Source organism: Vigna radiata, chromosome 7, assembly GCF_000741045.1.
Source record: "Vigna radiata var. radiata cultivar VC1973A chromosome 7, Vradiata_ver6, whole genome shotgun sequence".
NCBI lineage: Eukaryota > Viridiplantae > Streptophyta > Magnoliopsida > Fabales > Fabaceae > Vigna > Vigna radiata.
The window spans coordinates 39,238,289-39,259,710 of record NC_028357.1 but is presented as its reverse complement, the minus strand read 5'-3'; the positions used below and the strand labels follow the sequence as shown (position 1 = coordinate 39,259,710).

Here is a 21,422-nt window from a genome sequence, read left to right as displayed (position 1 = left end):
CAGTTTAAGGGAGGGAATGAAGAGATATTTTATTTTGCATAATAATGCCTCATTTGTAGGCACTTTCTGTTACTGCATAAATAATGCCTACTTTCTAGGCACTTTTATTTTTTAGTTGTTATCTATTTTGTTACATGAGTGCTATTTAATAGCCTCTTTAATTTAATAAACGTACTCAGTTGGCAATAATAGCATTATACTTTTTTATTCTTTACATGAGGGAGGTGGGTAAGGGTTTGGGAGTTTCTTTTTTTACTTTTTTTAATTTTGAGAATGAAAATTATTAAAATACCCTTAACCTTAAAACTTAGAATTCATTATATATAAGGGTATTTTTGTTTACTGAAACCTGGTACGCAAGTTAGCAAATCTCATATATATATATATATATATATATATATATATATATATATAATTACTTTTGACATGTCTTCACCAACCACTCAGATACATAAAGTTCATTCAGAAAATGAATAGGTGATCGAAAAAAATTTAGTAGCACGAAAGAAATTTAAGTCCCTATAATTTATTTGATAGTTTTCCAAAAGTAGGACATTTCAGAATTGGCTGAAGAAATTTAAAATTTGTTTTTTTAACCTAATTTAAAAATAAATAACTATAAATTTAAAAATTTTAAGAAGAGTAAAAGTTTAATTTAAATATAACGAGAAAATATAATCCTTTTCCAGTTATTAAATAAAGGGATTGTTCTTATAAAATTTAAAATGTTTTTAACTTTACATAACTCCAAGCTCATGTTAGTCAAATATTTTAGATGATAGTGAATACAATTATTAATAAGTGTAGAGTATATTATTTATATTGTGTTTATAGTGTTTTTACTTAAGTGAGTATGATCCATGTAATTAATTGCATTTATTAGTATTTTGTTAATCAATTTACTTAATTATCAAAGTAATTAAAAAAAACATCATAATTTTTTTTATCGTGAATTATTCACATTTGTTTGTAATATGTATAGAATTGTTTTTTTTATTATAATTAAATATCGCGTTTTAATTAATTCATATTATTTCAATTTTAATTTTGTCAAGAAATTTGAAGATTAATCATTATATTTAAGACAGATATTGTCTGTTTTGAAGTCTAGAATTTTATTATAGTTTTATCTTTAAAAAGTGTTTCGAAAGGTACAGTCACTATACTCTACTCTACCAAAATATTATCATTCAAAATACAACTTTTTTAACAAAAATTATAAATCTTCCTACAATTTTTTTCTTAATAAGTTTATAAACTTATCTAGTGCAATTTTTTTGTGATCAAAACTGCAAATTCTTATTACGAACTTACATGTAGCATTTACATATACTATCTTAATTCCAGCAAATTTAACGAAAATAACTAAATTAAATTGATTTAACACAAAAATAATATTTAATTGAAAAAAAAATTAAGGAGACCAATATAAATAAAAACAAAAAATATAAAAACCTAAATACTAATTAAATATATGATTTATTTCATTCTTTATCAATAATATCTAAATATTAAATAAAAGTTAATATATATATATATATATATATATATATATATATATATATATAAAATAATATTATACATACTTGCGTTTCTTACTATGAAAGAAAATTAGGAGTTTTACTTATTTCTAATTCATTTGTACAAATTCATGTTAATTACTACCATAGACATATTAAAGAGCGTGGATTGTGACCATTATCTTAACTAGGTTCCTACTTTTAGAATTTTCAAATTTCTCAGAGTTTAGCAGAAAACTTCAAATTTAGTATTTTTATGGAAACTTAGATGCTGAGATTATGCCTACTACATGAAGATGTGATTGGCTAAATAAGAATTCTCTCACAGCTCAAGAGTCTAATACCAATTAATTTCATTCACAGATAATTCATGTAATTTTTATTTTCTCTCCAAAACTTAATTTCACTACAAATCTAATTGGGATAAGAACATGACTGTGAACTTATTATTTATTATTTTTTTCTACCTCTTTATTCCATTAGATGTTAATTTAATTATGCCTTTTACACCATTTATCACTATCACTATATTTTATATATTTTGTGAAAATTTACGGTATATTTTCTTTTCACATATTTTAATGATCTACTAAACGTCTCAATTTAAAAAACATCATTTTCATGTAATGAAACAATGTGTGTGTGATTAAATCTAGGTAACATAAAATTGAGTGATATATATACACACACAGTTTTCGTTTTGGAATTTCGCAAGAATCCATTTTCTGAATGGACAACTTTAAGAAATTAAAATAAATGCTTAAATTTATCCTTACCACAAAACCATATTTTTCATTGTATGTTCAAATCAACGTCTTTTGGATTTATGGTAAGGCAAAAACCACGTGGTCGCCATCATCATCCAAATTATAAATAAAAAGAAGAAAAATATCAATATTTAATTTTAAAGGGATTTATTTTATTTTCATAACCTTTATTTTCTCCTTAAAGTCGCGCCAAAATTTTGTGGAACCAAAATTATAAATAAATTATATGAAGATTCTATTATTCCATACATTTAAAAAATAATAATAATAATAATAATAATCCATACACAGTCTTTGAAGAACGTAAAAATAAGGTTCGAAATTGGAACCCTAGGTTGAAATTAAATAATGGGTGTCCATAACCACCTATAAAATAAAAACCCCTCAATTACTTCCAGAGCAATAACAAGAAAAAAAAAGTTAAAGATAGAACTTAGAAGTTTGGTTGAGTTGTGTAGAAAAAACAGAGTCTGGTTGAGTAGATATATATAGAATATAACTGCTGTTGAATCTCTATTTCTGTGCGAAAAATGTTTGAGGATTGAGTGATAAAATGAACGAGACGATGAGTAACAATGAGACGGGGAGGATCCAATGGTGGAACTCTTCAGCTTCGTTTCTGTACGGTGGTCTTGCACCGATTTTTGGAGTGATTGGTTTGGCGTTGTTGGTGGTGGTGTGTTCGCGGTGTCGAAGGCCTGATTCTGAAAGAGAAGCTGAGATGAACCTGAGAAGAGGAATAACAGCAACAACAGTAGCAGAAATTGAAGAAGGACCTAACATTTTGGTAATCGTCGCTGGAGAAAACCACCCGACGCATTTGGCCAAGCCTCTCCCTTCCACTCACAACAACCAGTGAGTTCTTCCTTTCTCTTCTTGCATCTCTCACACCTTCTTCATTCTTTCTCTTCATTTCAATTTCCTTCCATTATTATAAATAATATTTTTTATTTTTATTTTCTCATCATCTTATTTTATCAGCTTCTTAATTTCCTTTTATTTTTCACCTGATTTATGGTAATGATGTTATTACAATGACATTTTAGGTCTCATTTTAGTATATAAATCAATTTTAACTTATAATTTATTATTTATTATTTATGTTTTTTGTTATTGTTGAACTATCCTTAATTACCATTGATTTAACAGAAAAATTATATTAAATTGTTTTTAAAAAAATCCAAATTGAACGTTACAGATTAAAGAAAAAAAGCATAATAAGAGAACTACACAAAGCTGTTGAACTTTTTTTTTTTAAATATTACATCACACCGAATGTTATGTGATATCATAATGTATCTACATTTATTAGTAGAGAATTTATTTTATTTTTTAATTCTTCAACCTTGGAAAGTAAGTTATGTTTGTTTAGTTTAGTTTCTAATGTGGTAACAAAATGACAATACTACATTACCTCTTGATTTCTAAAAGGAAATTGTATAAATATTTTTAAGAAAATTTTTGTTAACCAAAAAAAAATTTAATTATTCTTATTAATTATGGTTGTTGAGTGCAAGAAAATCTTTCTACCAAACGTCTTCGTATAGAGAAAAAATCACTAGTGTTATATTAAATTTACTTGTGTTATATATATATATATATATATATATATATATATATATATAAAGCAATAATAACATTTTATGATATTTTTCTACAGTGAAATATTTCATGTTTTTATAATAGATAATGTTCATGCACTTTTCCCTTTCTATACATATAATTTTGTTGACTTTAGTTTTTATAGACGGATGCTATGTAAAAATTTTATTGTGAATCAATGGAAAAATTATATGAGAAATGGTTTTTAAGGTAAGTACTGTAAATTTATAAAATGATCATACACCTTTTATTGCTTTAAATCATTCCAATTCATGATGGAGTTGCGGCTCTTGGCGAATTGAAAGTTTTTCACATGTAACCAGATTGTTTAATAATTATAATGTTTGGTTTTAATCAATAATCAAATTACACTATCTATCTATTTTATTACAGCTTATTCTAATAAGTAAAATTATAAAAATAAGTTTTAAAATTTCTTAAAATTTATAAAAACTACTCTCTTAATCTAGTCTGTGTGCTTTATATAGAAAAAAAAATGTTTGCATCAATGAAAGTCACAAAAATAATAATGTATATTACAAATTTCGTTTAAAACTAATTTATCATTCCTAATGTCTACACATAATTTGGTTTAGTGTAACCTTGATATAATTTATCATTTTCAAATCTTTAATTGTGTGCAAGGTTTGAGATAATTTAAGTCTAAGTCTTATTTTTATATATATTTAATAAAAATGATAAAGTTAAGTAACGTGTAAGAATTTTTTTTTTGATAAATTTATTAGTTTTAAAGTTTTAAGTTAATTTTTGAGTTGGAGTTATATATGTAATTTTTGTGATGAATCTCCATTCGAAAAAATCCATCATCCATTAATTGTGTTTCTTCTGAAACTTTTATCTTCGTTTTCTTTTTCAATCCTTCTTTCACTACATGTGCTAAAGTTTAGTGTCATCTTTTCTTTTCCTCCCTATTTTTCTTCGTGCCTTTGTCATTGTTTCATTTATTTTCCTTTTACCTATCATATATTTTACATTTTGGAATGTTCACATGTAGTTTCATCTCAATAAACTTCACTCAAACAAGTAAATATAGCCTAAAACAAAGAGACATGATATCCCCAAATAGAAAAATAAAAACTTGTCAACCAAAATACTATTTTTTTCTACAAGAAAAAAAAGTAACATCAACTGCTAAAGACACTGAAATTTTTAATGTGAAAAAAATTCTCACATTGTGAGAAATAAAAATTACAAATACAAGTTAATCGATCAAGCTTTGTTCCACTAAATTAAATATAGATACATATGACTAGACATTATATCAAAGTAATAGAGGTTTCAAATTTGAAGATAATTAAGAAAAAGAAATTTAAAGTAAAGCAACTGTGTAAACTTATTTTTTATTTTTACAACCAAACCTTCTGTTCCATAATTCTAACTGTTAAAGAGAATGTCATAAAATTTCTACCAAATTTTCAACTTTACTTATTAGTGAATGACATAATAATAATAATTTTATTATGATTGTGTTTGCATGTAATAATTTGTTGGATAGACGAATTTGGTAGAATGGATTCCCGGGTATGAATGATTTGTAAAATACAACATTAATTTCATCATATCAAGTTGAAAGGATTTGTCTGAATAACATGTTATCACAATGTCCCTTTTCCGTGTATTGATCATTGGTGTAAAACATATACCTTCCAAGCTGAAGGATTCCATATCCATGTGTCTGTAGGAGAACTTATTATGGAACCGATTCTGTGTAAGTGTGTGGAGTGATGGACTTGATTATGGAATTGATTCCAAGTGTAAGTGATGCACGAATGTATTAGATGTATATCGGCATGAGAGGGAAGGAATCAAATAACATAACCGTTCCTTGGGTTTATATTAATATTACACACACACACACACATATATATATATATATATATATATATATATATATATATATAAATTATAATATTGATAATAAATAATAATAATAATAATATATTAATTTTTCTATAAAATTAAATAATAATTTTATTTTTTAATTTATTAAAACATTTTTTATTTATTATATCTCTCACAAACTTCTCCTTAAAATGCATTCATTTTTCACTTTCAAATCTCTTTAAAGAAACAATACAAAATTATTTTCAAATCCATCAAAATTCATCCATTCACTCCCTCAAATTCATCATCTCAAATGAACATCTTTCTACTTTTTCTCTTTCCCAAATGTTATGAAAATTAATATATTATTATTTATTATCAATATTATAATTTATTATTATTATTATATATATATATATATATATATATGAATGTTTTTGGAAACATATAATAGTATTTAAATTTTAATTTATTAATCAAATAATTAGAAACTCTTAAAATTAAAAAAAATGTTTATCTGAAACAAGAAAAAAACTAATTGTAAAACAGTATAAAAAAGGTGAATTTGTATGTTTCATTCACCACATTTAGAACACAAAAGTAAAAGAATAAAAAATTCTCTATTTAAAACACAACTTCTATTTAACTGTACAACTATTGTGGGAAGCAAGACTTTATCTTAAGGTGCTATTTTAGAGGTAGGATTTACTTATTTATATAATTTTTAAAAATTTATTCATTTCAGTAAATTTGAAAAAATAAAAGTACTCTCATTTTAATAAAACTATAAATTACAAGCTTTATAATACAATAAAATGTACAGAAATTATAAAAAAAAAGGGAATAAAATTTAATTATACATGTAGATTCCATAGATATTGAAACCTTATAATATTACACGCACAAACATATACTTTTTATTCAGAAATATAATACTTGCACTACTATATGCATAGTATATTCCCGATATCTCAGAAGCAAATGTCCAAACAACAGTAGCAACAAATTCCAGCACAACTGCAAACAAATTAAATAAAATAAATATATATTAGTCACAAATTTTTAACAATTGATAAATTAAATAAAACAAATATAACCAATATATATTCGAACGAAATAATTAAATTTATGACGAAATTACACTCTTCATGTTACATCTCTATAGTTTTAAAATATATATTTATATTTTTTTTATAAAACAACATTAACATATTTTATATTATAAATAGTTATATGAGGTTATTATCCAACAATAAATACTTTATTAGACGAGTAGATATGATTAATTTTGTGATATATAATTTAGGTAATTGTTATTGTGTCTTGATTTATTCGTTGATAATTGAAATTATTTTACATATTATTTTATTTATTTATTTTTAATAAGAATATAAAAGTAATTTGTCTTCCCAGAAATCTTGAATTTAAGAAAACATCTTACAAACGACACAAAGCGGTTGAACCGCCTTGTCTCAAAACTCTGCTTCAGTCGTCATAAATATCATTCTCCACCAACCATCGGTGCTTGCTCCGTCGAGACGAAGACTCATAACAGAGATTTTAAAACATGAAAGAACACATCAACCATAACTATAGTTTTACAATGAATAATGATTTTTTGATAATATTTTTTATAACATTTTAACACGTGTTATTTTATGAATTATGCAAAAATATTCTACAATTAATAATAATAAACATCAACATAAATTAATCAAGATATAGATGGTGTTAAAATGTTAAAAAAATGTTGTGAAGATATCATTATCCATTTATAATAATAATGTTGAAATATACAATATGAAACTGTTTAACTATATTCCAGAAGTTAGTAGCAGTATATATCATGCATGTCTAAGATGTAACTCGGGGAAAAAGTGATGCCATGATGAGTACTCTGACTTTAACTACATTTATGTGTAAAAATTAACAGTAATAATTTAGTCAAATAACAGTGTTAAATTTTCAAACAGGTAATTACTGATAAATTAAGAATATACGAATGATGATGTTACCATCCTCTCCAAAAGCCATCACCCTTGAATTTCGTTTCTTCAACCTTATCCTCGACAATTATTACAGGTGGAGGTGGTGCAGTGCCCTTTGACTCATTTGCTACAGCAGAATTCCAAACTAAACCATAGTTTGTATACAACATGTATTAGAAAATGACAGTGTACAAGTTCAAAATAGTTGATTTTCTTGAGAAATATGTGCATGTTGGCTAACACGTACCTTGAGGCTGGTTTTGATCGTGACTCATTTTCAGTGTTTGGAGAATGTTGTTTTCTTTGGCTTAAATTTAGGGTTTCTGCAGTAACAAGGATTGTGCTTTCTCCAAGTCTTTCTATTTCCTGACAGAAAAGCTAGAGAAACACAAGTTGGAGACGAAAGGTTGAAATTGTTAACTTTAATAAAGGTGGTGCAAAGGGATTATCTTATTGCTTTTGTGGAGTAGTTCAATTTCATGATAAGATCGATCCACTTTATTATACTGTGTATTCGTTCAAACTACATTATGGATAACTCTTCTGTAATTAATATATTATATATGTGGACAAATTTAGTTTGTGTAAGATTAAGTTGTTACATGTTATAATCTTAATTTTCTGTTTGAGATTCAATCAAAATTAATGTGGTTTTAATTTTTTATATAAGCAAACCCTAATCAATGTCTTTCTTTGCTAGTTTATACTATCCATGTAATATGTTAAAAGGCAAATTAATTCTAAAATTACAAAAGCTCACATGTTATCAAAGGTTATTTAGTTTTTGTTCAATATTGTTTAGTTATTTTTCTTCCTCATTTATTAATTGTGTTGGTATTTAATATTGTGGTGTAATAAACAAATGTGACTATGTTATACAATGATGACAAGATATTCATAGAGATATAAATAAGGTAATCATCTATTTAATTCAAATTAAAGAATTTTTATCTATTAGTGTAGATTAATTGAAGCTATTGTTTTTGCTGTATTTCTATGATGTTCATCCCTTTATTGGATTCTCGATTAATGAACTATATTAAGAATACATGACCAACCTATATTTTTTTTAGAATTGTATAATACATTAGTGTAGACGACTCTTCATTATTTAAAGACATATTGTTGATAATTGTAATCATCATTCACAATAATCCAGAGTTGTCAAAATGGGTCACAACTCGCGGGCCAATCCGGCCCGTCACAGGTTCGGGTCGGGTTGGGTTTGAAAAAATTGTATTTTTTTATGTGCATTAGATTTCCATCCAGGTCATTTAAACCCGACTCATGCGGATTGAACTCGTAGTGACCGGGTTGGCCCACCAACCCACCAACTTAATTTTATTTTATTAAAATTTAATTTTAATTTTATAAAAAAATATTTATTATTATTTTTTTGCTTGAAAATTTTATTTAAGTTTCCTATTTTCAAAATTAATTAAACATTCATGTTGGGAGTGAAATTTGTTTCGATTTGAATTATAGAAAGTTTGAAATTTTTTATTATTTTAAAAAAATTATAATTAAGTGGGTTAGTGAGCCAACCTGTTTACCCATCAACCCGTAGGGGGTCGAGCCGGGTTCGAATTTTCTGACCCGCTAATAAATGAGCCGGATTGAGTTGGATTGCTAAGAGACCAACCCGTGGTGAACCGGGCTGAATTGAGCCGAGTTACCCGTTTTGACAGCTCTACAATAATCAATCATATATATAATTGTTCATTATAATTCTAGTTTATGTGAGATCCACACATTATGGTTTTAGCTATGTTTTTGTCCATGTTGCTAGATTAAGAGTAGAGGAACATAATTATTGATTTGGTTTCTATATTTAAATGTTTGATTTGTTTTGATCCATATACTATTGAGTTCATATTTTTTTAAAAAGACTTTGATGGGTCTTTACTTTTGTAGTAAATATACAGTATGACTTTTTTTTTCCGATAAATTGAAGTTAACAACATTTAAAAATAAATAAAAATAGAAAATAATCTAAATTTTAATATATTACAAACCTAAATTTTGACATATAACACTTTTATATAATGTTAAATTAATAGACACAATTATATGGAATCACAAAATAAAGACTCAATTGAGTCAAAAATAAATATATAAATCAAAACAAATCATAAACTTAAATATAAAAATTAAATTACTAATTAAGTCTAAAAATGTACAAAAAAAAAAATAGACTAACAATTATTAAAAAAACAATAATTTGTAAATAATAAGGAACCACAATTATTAAAAGCATTGTAGAATATAAATAATAAATAAACTATGGTTATTGAAAAATCTAGTATATAAATATAATCTATAAGTGATAATACACTGTATTTCCAAGTATAGTTCAAAAACTTTGTTTTAGACTGCGAACCGACAATCATTAAGTAACCCTAAAATAACTATATAATTTATAGATGGCTTATGTTACGTTCTCGGGAATTATTTTATTTAGGTCATTTGATGTATTTGGTGCATGCATGCGTCATGTGGTGGACGTTTGCAAATAGGAGATCTAATCTTTGTTTTTTTAAGGACAGAAAATCACGATACAGCGTGCTTTAGTCACTTTAATTATCTAACCACTCTTGATTAGCCGCACTTTTGGACCTTATAATCTATTAGATTCAAGCTTTGACCTGAACTTTTGTTTTCACATTACTTGTATTATATAAATTAAAAAATTAAAATATCTTTTGTATTCCAAAGCCAAGGCTAAAAAACATAAAAATTGAATTCATTGTATCAGTTTGATTCATTTGATATGATACACGTGAATATAACTCTCATTTTACTTCGATTCTCTTATTTTATTTCTCGAACGGAGAGATGTATGAATTGGAATTCTAATGTATATAAATACAAATAGTTTAAATGATAGCAAGAATGTCCAAAAATATTTGGATTATTTCATTTTTTAGCATAATAATTATTTTCAAATAGTGTTCGATTGATTACATATTAATCAATATTTGGTTGATTAGTATGACTTTATCGACAAAAAAGATTTTTAAGTCGTTTTGTTTATTTTTATCTAAATTTTCTTTTTTTTCCCAAATTTCTTCATTTTACTTATGGATTTGTATATTTATATATAGATAAAATTGTATTATTTATAAACTTTGTCAATTTCTTTCAAATTTTTGTTATAAATAATAAATTTTTTCTTATAATGATTTTAATACTCAATATTTTTAACGAATCCATGAAAAATTTAAAAAAATTACAGTTTAAACGTGATGAACCTATGTTAACGAAGATGAATTCAAAGCAAGATTAAAGATATTTTCCGAGCTGAGAGACACCATGCAAATAAAACACCCTTTCATTTATACAAAAGCATTGGCCAAAATGAAGCGACACTAATCAAATGTATACGTCAAAAAATAATTGAAGTTAAAAAGTTGTATAGCAATATAAATGTTGAATTGTATAAACATGCAAGATTCTAATTTATGGCAAAGTTGAATCACATCACCATGTTTATGAAAAGCTACTAGTGCACGTTTAAAGAAATATATCTATATTATTGGGCTGTATTTATTAGTATTGTTAAAGGTGTTAATTTGATCCATGACCATGGATCTGTCATATTTCATTCTTAAAAAAAAAAAAACTTTTTTTAGAAGATCCTTTTAGTGGAGTAAAAGAAAAACATCACTTAAGTCTCATATAAAGTGTGTTTGGATCACGATTAAGATGAATTTGATCATATTACAATACTTTAATTAATTCGTTGAAATAATATCATTTATGTACACATAAAATTATATATTTTATTACGCACTCTAATATATTGTAATTTTATTATATTTAAATCAATATTTTTATGTCACATTATCCTATTACATAAAATACATAATATACAATTTAATGCAGTGACTGTAATATATTTATCAATTTTATCAATTTCTTAAAGAAGAAAACTTATAACATTTAATAAAACAGTAATATATTGTGATAAAGTTTCAAACATGAAATATAATAAAATATGAGAATATATATATATATATATATATATATATATATATATATATATATATATATTAAATATAAATAAATAATTTGTAGAATTTAACTATAATTTTAAGTCTATACATTAAAAAAGAAAAAAATAAAAATAAACAACATATAATAAAAAAAATTCCATAAACTTATTATTTATAAATTTATTATTTTAAATTTTCAAAGTGAGATGTGGTATTTAATTTTGAGTAAGATGTAGATAAATTTTTCCCATAACAAAATTAAATGATTATCTTATACTTTAAAAATATATTTAGTCAAGAAAATTAAATATGTTTAGTCAATCAATGATTTTTAAAATTATATGTTCCTGCATAATTTTTCTATATAAACAAACAACTAAGTTTATTAAAATTTATTATCAAGTTTATGTTAGTCAAATTAAAATGTTTATATATAGTTTTTTGATAAATTAAAAATATTTTGATTTATAATATTTGTTTTTAAAATGAAAAAGTTTTATGACGAGCAATTGAACTTTTGTGTAAGTTTTTTAAATAGAAATTTTTTATCTATAAACTTATATATATGAATCAAGACTATATTATGTGATAAGAATAAATTTACATGTCAAATCATTGTTATAAAATATTTTAACATATTCTTAATTACTATAACAATAGCCACATCTAAACACCTTCGTAAACTTTTGACAACACTTTTATGTTCAGTAATATATTTTTGTCCAAAAACAGTGGAGATTTGTGTCTGAGGATGTTTTGCACAAGTTTTTCATTGGATAAATTTATTATACCTTTAATGCACATAATGATCAAAATTTATTAAAAAGTTGGTCTTACAGATTTTACCTACCTTAAACAGATTAATATTGCGATTAGTTTTAGTTAAAGAAAATTTCTGATAGAGATTAATTTTAAATTTAATTCAATTTCACATAATTAATGTTCACAAAAAAATATTTTTAGTTGTATATTATATTAAAAGAAATTTTAAATATAATTCAATATTCTAAAATAATCTGTTTGTAAGACAAGATTTTCATTCATATGTATTATAAATTTGTTTTACATTTAGTTGAATTGGTACGTAGTTTTAATTTTGATTGATGTATCATAATTAACCGTTATACTACAAATAAAATTAAAAGAAAAATATATACACATTTCTAAGAAGGGTTAAATATGTTTTTCGTTCCCCAACTATTGGTCGTTTTTGTGGTTAGTCCCTCTTTCAAAATATAGTACAATTTAGTCCTTCAACTTTAGAAAACTCTGGTATTAGTCATTTTTATCAAATTTTTTTAACTTTATTTGCTGTTTCAAACGTGTTTCTCAGTTAACATTGAAGCAAAAATGTGTCAAAATGTGTAAACAATCCAAATGTTATAATGTAACGTACTTGAAACAGGCAAATAAAGTTTAAAAAATTTGGTAAAAAAGACTAAAACCATGGTTTTTTAAAGTTGAAATACTAGATTGTACTATACTTTAAAAGAGGAACTAAACACAAAAACAGTCAATAGTTGAGGGACGAAAAACATATTTAACCCTTCTAAAAATGTTTGTTTTGAGTAGGACATATTATTTTTATTTATATTCAAACACTTTAATATCGTAATAATGTATGCGGATTACACTGTAATAAAGATTTCGGAATTCATGGTGATATATTTGATTAAATTATTGCTTTAAATCGACTTGACTTATAAAAAGCCTAAAATTTTTGTGACTAATAGCAGTTACTCGTTAATTTTATAATTTGAGTTTCTTATGAAATGTTGAAAGGTTAAATGTAAAATGTATATTGTTCGTCTGTTTCATTTTTTTTTTTACAAAATCTATATCAAAGTATTTGGATATAAAATATAGTTGGAAATTTTTTATATTTTATAACAAAAAATTTCTTAATTCCATTTTTATTGTAGGGTTTTATTTTAAAAATGTTTTCCTAGATTTATTTTAATTATTTAGTATATGATGACATCAACTTTTTATTTCAATTAAACTTAGAGAAAATATATGGCAGATATACGTGTCCACTTTTTATTATAATATTAACAAATAAAATGTATAAATTCTGATAATAATTATTAAAAAATATTATTAAACTTAAGATTAAATATGTTTTTGGTCCTTTAACTTTTAGTGAAAATTGGAATTAGCTTTTCTTCAAAACTTTGGTTTAATTTAGCTCTCCAACTGTATAAATTTAGTTCTTTTAACTAAATTTTGTTAGATTTATTTGATATTTCAAGCATGTTTCATGATAGCATTTGAATTGTTCACACTGTTTGACATATTTTTGTTTCAATGTTAACTGAAAAACGCATTTGAAATATCAAATAAAGTTAACAAAATTTGATTAAAAGGACTAAATTCATATATTTCTAAAGTTAGAAAACTAAATTAAACCAAAGTTTTGAAAAAGGACTAATTCCAATTTTCACTTAAAGTTAAGAGATTAAATACATATTTAAGCCTTAAACTTATTAAAAATATGTCCGTAAAAGAGAATTATAAAGTAAGTCATTTTAATAAATTTATCATGCATAGTTTTTGTAATGGTTAATAATTAAATTATACTAATGAAAATACAATCGACACTAAAAATAATCTTATAAACGAAATATTTTAATAGTTATAAGTTATATCTATTTTATTTTGGATAGAGCCGTCAAAATGGGTCACAACCCGCGAGCCAACTCAGCCCGTCACGGGTTCGGGCCGGGTTGGGTTTGAAAAATACAACCCATTTATGTGTGGGTCAGATTTCAACCCGGCTCATTTAGATCCGGCTCATGCGGGTTGAACCCGTGGTGAGCCGGGTTAGCCCACCAACCCATCTACCTAATTTTATTTTTTTAATTTATTATTTTATTTATGAAACCCTAAAAAAATAAAATACTATCTTCACTCATTATGTATACCAAAAAAGTAACCTCTACTCTCACAAATCACTCTCACGGTACTTCTCTAATTTGGCGGTGCTCTCACCCTCACTTTACTCAAATTCTTCAAGGAGCAGGTAAAACACCCTTCCTTTTTTTCTTCTCTTTTCTCCACATTTTTGTTTTATCACTTCTCTTTCTTTTTTTTTTTTCAAAAACCCTATAATGACAAAAATATAGAGATTTGCGAATTTGTTTTTTGTTTTGGGGATTTGAAGACATGAATTGATTTTTTTCATGTTCTGACATGCTTGTATCAGATTTTGTTCATTTTATTTAAATAATTTGAGTATACATTATTTGAACAAACTCTTATTGATATTTTCGAATTTGGGAATTTATGTTACAGATCAAAGTATTAATTTTTTGTTGATGTTATTGAGTACTAATTCTCTTTTTTTTTTTACTAATATTTTTTTATTGATTGTCGGAATTGGTCTTTGACATAATTTTTTAGGAGTGAAATTTGTTTAAATTTAAATTATAGAAAGTTTGTATTTTTTTATTTTAAAAAGATATAATTAAATGGGCTAGTGAGCCAACCCGTTTACCCACCAACCCGTGGTGGGTCGGGCCGGGTTCAAGTTTTTCTGACTCGCTAATAAATGAGTCGGGTTGGGTTGACTCACTAAGTGACCAACCCGTGGTGGACCGGGCCGGGTTGAACCGGGTTACCCGTTTTGACAGCTCTAATTTTGGATATCCAATAAGTCAGTGGCAGGTGTTCTTCATGGTTGTATTGAATATTATAATTAATGAATATGATTCGTGAAGGGACATATTACAGCTGGATGCAAATGGCTTAAAGTGGGACAATTGTACTTTGATTGCAATGTCACAAATGCCTTACAGATATACGTCCAGGTTTTCACTTTTTATCTCTCTTCTATCTTTCAATTTAACTCTTTTTGTTATTCGTGTTTTTCACCATATTCAACAAAACTAGTTCATTCAATAAAATCATTACCTCCTATCGTTTCATATATCGTCGTAACACAGATACGTGACGATTAATATAAGATTAAAAATTTCTATGTCAATTAAAAGTAAGACGATTGGGACGATTTGATTGTGTAAATTTTATTTTATAAAATTTAATTAAATTTAAATTTTTTTATCGGTTAATAAAATCCTTTTGAATTAAAATTAGAAATATGTTATAAAATTTCTGGTTGTATTTCATGTCATTGCTATTACTTACATTTATTTATAATAAGTATGATGGTATATAATTACTTATCTCATACATATATAATTCTCTAACAAAAATATTTAAATTTTAAAGCAAAACTCGCAATGGTAAGAGATATATATTTTATATTTTATTTAAAAGTTACATCTTTACCTTCATACTTAATTAATAAAAAATTTTGTTGCTTTTCCATTTTTATTAGATAAGTATATATACTTCTACTTATGTCGACACTCGTGTTCTTATTATTTTAAATATTGATTAAACAATTTTAGAAAAAATAAATAAATAAATAAATAAATATATATATATATATATATATATATATATATATATATATATATTGTTTTGTAATTTATGTGTTCGATATACTTTCCCATTTTCAAGTATATGTTGTTGTAACTGGGACTACAACAGGTCGGCAAAAGAGAGAAAAAAACTGAGTCACCACTAATATTTATTAAGAAAATATCGAAAAAAATAATCTATTACACAGGAAAGATTCTAGTAACCTACAAAGTTCATCATAAAAATGGTTATCCATAATTAAATAAACATATTTATATTTTTAACATATTTGTCTCACCCTATATTAAAATGCTAATTTATAATTTAAAGCAATATTAATAAGTGTCTTTTAATAAGTGAAGAATATTTTTTAAATCTTGTATCAAATCGCCCATTAATTGTTTTTAATCAACCTTAAAATCATTAACAATTGTGTGAAATGAACCAAAATATAAACAAAGTTATGATGGGACATATTTTCATATTCATGTACTTTTGCAAATCGATTCTAACATCATTAATCAAACTGATCTCTGTTGATGTTTTCTACATATGTGGTTGACATGAAGTTTCATCACCATGCATGAATATCACATTTTTTTTTTCAATCAAATATGTTCCTTCAATACATATTCACTTTTTTTTTTACTAAACCATAAATTTTAATCATCGTTTATTAAATTTTATAATACTTTGTAACATTTCACATTAGGACAAAAAATGAAAACATTTTACATTAGTTATTTATCGATAATTACATCGGTTTTAAATTCGATGTAAATTCTACTGATGTAATAATTTTGTTCTCTTTACATTGGTTGTTCCATAATCAATGTAATATATGTCAGGTTAATAAACAAAATTATATTACAAAAATACATCACTAGTTGATCAAGTCCTTCATTGTTTTCCTAGCATTCTTAGCATTGGTAAAGTTTCTTCCTTTGCAACACTTATACACTAAAACTTCAAGAAAATAAGAACTTAAATTGATCCTACTCTTAAACTCGAAAGCAAAAACGTAGGAAAAAATATACTAACTTATGGCATACCAAAAGAGGTGCGAAGGTAGGACCTCTTTTGCGGAGGATGGCCTAGATCGATAATGCAAAAAGTAGCATGAAGACAATGCTAGTCAAAACTAGGATGGGTTTGATTCTTGTGTTACGTGAAGGCGCTGTGTGGTGGCAATGCAATGGAAAGAGGCAAAATGGGAGAAAACAACACAAAAAAGAGAATAAGAAATTCCAAAAGAGACGATATATTACATCAATTCAAGAAACAACCGATATTATATATGCTATAGTATTCACAAAAATGTCATCACACAAAATATTACATTATTTCTTAAGAAAACCATGTTAGATTCTATTGTTATATCTCTATTTTACTCTAATGGGTATCCAAATATAAATATAAGCACAACAATACCACTGACCAAAAATTTCATAATATATATTATAGATTAAAATATATATATATATATATATATATATATATATATAATAATAATAATAATAATAATAATAATAATAATAATAATAATAAACCATTAAAAAGTATTTAATATTTTCAAGGTGTTGAATTATTGATTCAAGATTTAATACAATGAACTATTAATATTTTGTTATCTTGTTTTTATATAAAGTAAATCATAGACAATTTCAATAGGAGATAAAATTAAATTTTATGTTGAATCTTGTTTTGTTTGAGTATATAGGATTGAAAACTACAACTTCACAATTTGATCTAATTATCTTTTTTAATTTCACTTTACTTTTACTTGTCTTGTCAAATCTTTTTTAATAAAATTTAAATCCGTGTAGAAATATGTTAAAGACACTCTGAAAGTTAGGATGTTATCACAATCAAGTGAAAAGTTTAATAAATGTAATTCACCTACCTTCTTACGTTATCTTTGTATTTATAAGTTTTGAAATGAACTTTTGATTAAAACTAGTCTAATTATGGTCCAATATCCCATAAGTAAGTCTTGCCTAATTAATCATATTATCTTTGGTATGTAAGAGACCGGTCAATGTAACACCCCTATCGAAATGCCACTTGTAAATAATAAAATCTGAAATCTATACCAATTTATATATTTTTTAACAACGCTTATAAACGTTTGTATAAAACAGCAAAATTAAATTAAGCATTAATCATCTGAACGTATTACAACTAAAATTCAAACTGTACAAAATACTCAAATCCATTATTCGAAAACATAAAATGTCTTTAAAACATAAATAAACCCCATCAATTAAACTTTCCGTGCTACTCCTCACTTGTCTTATCTGCACCGCCATCTACTACCATACAAGTACAATCATTGCAAGTGGAACCATAACCATAACATGAAAGGGAGAGTAACTAGAAATATAATATAGCATACAATTCAATAATTATATCATCATAACACAGACTATATTAGTTATTATATCACATTATATATGAATACTCAACTCATAACTCCAACATCACACTACTTAACTCTAACATTGACTAAAATACTCTTTACATTACGATACATCCAACTTATAACTCAGAGCATACATTTCGATGACCGATCAATCATCAACATGTTCGGTGATCGGTCTTCTCTACTCCTAAGGTTTAGATGGATTTGCATCGTGTATACTATACAAACCTTAAATGAAAAATCAAGGTTCACTCGGTATATAATACAAATTTTACAACATAATGCTTAAAATGTATATCTAAAATGTAAGCAATAAAAAAAAATGGGACCCAGAAAGGGAAGAGGAGGAGCGTAAGCAAGAAATACAGCAAAATATTATTTTGGTGTATTTTAGTTTTAAATATTGGAAAATAATAAAAACATGATTCTTGTCCTGGAGAGTTATTTTTGAAAATAAGAGAAATAATAAAAAAAGAAAAAAGTGAAAGAGTCTGGGTAGCTGAGAGGTAATGAAGTTGAAAAGATTGTGTAGATTGAAAAGAAGGAAATGTGCAGGGGGCAGAGGCCAAGGCATTTAAAAGAGAAAGAAATGGGGCAATTAATTTTAGGCATTGAAGCATAAGAATTGCATATTTAAGGTGGGGAAGACCCTAAGTGCATCCTAAAGTGGTAGTGGTCCAAACCTATAACACTGCATTTCAAACTTATCACAACTTCTTCGTTTTGTTGCTTCGCCTCTTTTACCCCTTCCACGTCTTTATCACTGCACATGCACAACCATGTGTCTCTTCCCTTCTCATCTAACTTCAACAAGCAACTTACCACCACCATCTATTCATAACCATGCATACTCTCACTCTACCCACTTTTTTTCTTCACATTACGAATTAATGCTTTACCATAATCAAATCTCACGTGATGCTTATTTTCATTTGTGGGGCAGTGTTTGCAGAAGAAGGAAAAACGTGGATCATGAGGTTTCTCGTAACAGCAACTAGGATTGACCATCTCAATCCAAGCATGCAATCCTGAATGGTGACAAAGTTGTCGCATGAAAAAAGAATTTAGAAGAAAAGAGAAGAAAATGAGTTGTTGAGAGAGCCCCGACAGGCGAAAGGAGGAAAAGTGGCGCTTGTTTATGAGGAGAGGACAAGGGAATGATAATAAAAGGTTGGGAAGCTGAATCAGGTAATGAAGAAAGCCTCTTGAGTGGTAGCTAAACAAAGTGGTCTTATATTCTCTCCAGTTTTTGTAGGCTGTGCCACCTATTATGCATTTAAACCCATCTTTCGTATTTAATGAGGTATGCAGAGAAATAATGATGATTGCATCTTCTCTCTTATGACTGAGTGAACAACCCCTATGTCCTTTCAAATTCACTTTCATTGACAGCTTCTACCTGTCTGGTGCTGGGTAAGTCAGAGAATTAATGGGTCTTTAGATGCACTTCCAGGTGGTGTTCTTTGGAGAAGACATATCCCTATGCTCATTTAAGACATATTCTCAACCTTTGCTTTCTTTCACACCTTTTACACATACCATCTCTCTCTTTCTGAATAACTCAACTGCTGCTCTTTTCAGGTGTCCATAAACGGACACTAGTTGTTATTTTTAATTTCCTATTTAAGAGATACATACACATATACCCTTTCTTTGCTTTACCATTCTCCATTCTCCATCTCCTTTCTCCTTCTTCCTACCCTCAGGATGGAGCCCTTCAGTGGAGAGGAATGTCACAGCAGTGAATCTGGATGGACCATGTATATTGGGTCCCCTATGGATGATGCTGGACACAGCGATGATGCTGACAACGACCACCAACTCATTCAAACTGATCCCCAGAATGATGATGATGATGATGACGACGACGACGACAACGATGAAAGTGATGATGATGATGATGATGATTCTATGGCTTCCGATGCGTCTTCTGGGCCAAGTCATCTTGGGATTAATCATGGTTTTCCGGATTTCCAGCGAGATGCTCAAGAGGAATGTGATGCAGACAAGTGTTGCTTAGAGAAGAAGGCAAATAAAAGCCAACTCAAGCAAATGGAAGGGAAAAAGGTGGAAAACAAAGGGATGTTATTCGTTGCTACCAAAGATAAGTCTCCAGTTCAGGGCTGTGCCAAGGTGAAAAGAAACTTTGTGGGGAAAAGGAAATAGACATCTTAATTTGTTGCTTAGCTTTTCTTTTTAACTAAATAATTTATAGCTGCAATTACTCATTTGCATTAACTACAGCTAGCATGCAAGGATTTAAGGGTATTTCTAAACTTATGTTGTTCAGATATGTACTAGTGTATGTTCTGTTTTTATGCACTTCTGATATTCCAATTGCATGAGATTCCCCCAAGTTGCAGTGAATTCAACAGTTTTTATCGCATTATTTGTTTAGTTGATTTAGTCCAAGGGCTAGGAATCTTCTATACTAAAGCTTTCCTACAAAACAATGACACTGCCACCACTGTTACTCACCAATTGTGTAATTACGTACTCATCAAACAATACTTTTGCTTCATATATCAATACATCAACAACGTTGCATATCGCACCAAATCTTCCTGCAAACCTTAACTCATCATGAACTATGCATAAATTGCGTCCCTCTGTCTCGCATGTTGCCAAACATGATTTGTCATCAAATATAATTATGATAAAAGGTTTTGTTTCAATTATGAGGATTTATAGCTGCATAGTTATATATTCTGACATATAGGTTATCTATGAATCTATGATATCTTATTCAGCTTGTATAAGAGAGTCTAATAATAGACTTTTGATAACTATAATTCACAATGTTTGTGGTATAACTATTATCATACATTTCTATACCATACCACGTTTAGTTATTATTT

General features: G+C 26.6%; 1 protein-coding gene and 1 long non-coding RNA gene across 2 annotated transcripts; one reads left to right on the top strand and one right to left on the bottom strand.

Annotated features, from left to right (window-relative positions):
* Nucleotides 1–6,583: 6,583 nt before the first annotated feature.
* Nucleotides 6,584–8,112, bottom strand: LOC106768060. Its single transcript, XR_001376210.2, has 3 exons — nucleotides 7,970–8,112; nucleotides 7,750–7,867; nucleotides 6,584–6,751 (listed from the first exon to the last, which is right to left on the bottom strand). It is a non-coding gene; the product is annotated as an uncharacterized LOC106768060 (long non-coding RNA).
* An 11,902-nt stretch (nucleotides 8,113–20,014) lies between these two features.
* On the top strand, nucleotides 20,015–21,021 carry LOC111241993 (prostatic spermine-binding protein-like). Its single transcript, XM_022782891.1, has one exon. It carries the CDS (start codon nucleotides 20,272–20,274, stop codon nucleotides 20,728–20,730), a length of 459 nt encoding a protein of 152 aa, XP_022638612.1. The 5' UTR covers nucleotides 20,015–20,271; the 3' UTR covers nucleotides 20,731–21,021.
* The last annotated feature ends 401 nt before the right edge of the window (nucleotides 21,022–21,422 follow it).

What these genes read in the sequence shown, in the direction of transcription:
- LOC111241993 (XM_022782891.1), top strand. Translation starts at nt 20,272, where the DNA reads ATGGAGCCCTTCAGTGGAGAGGAATGTCACAGCAGTGAATCTGGATGG.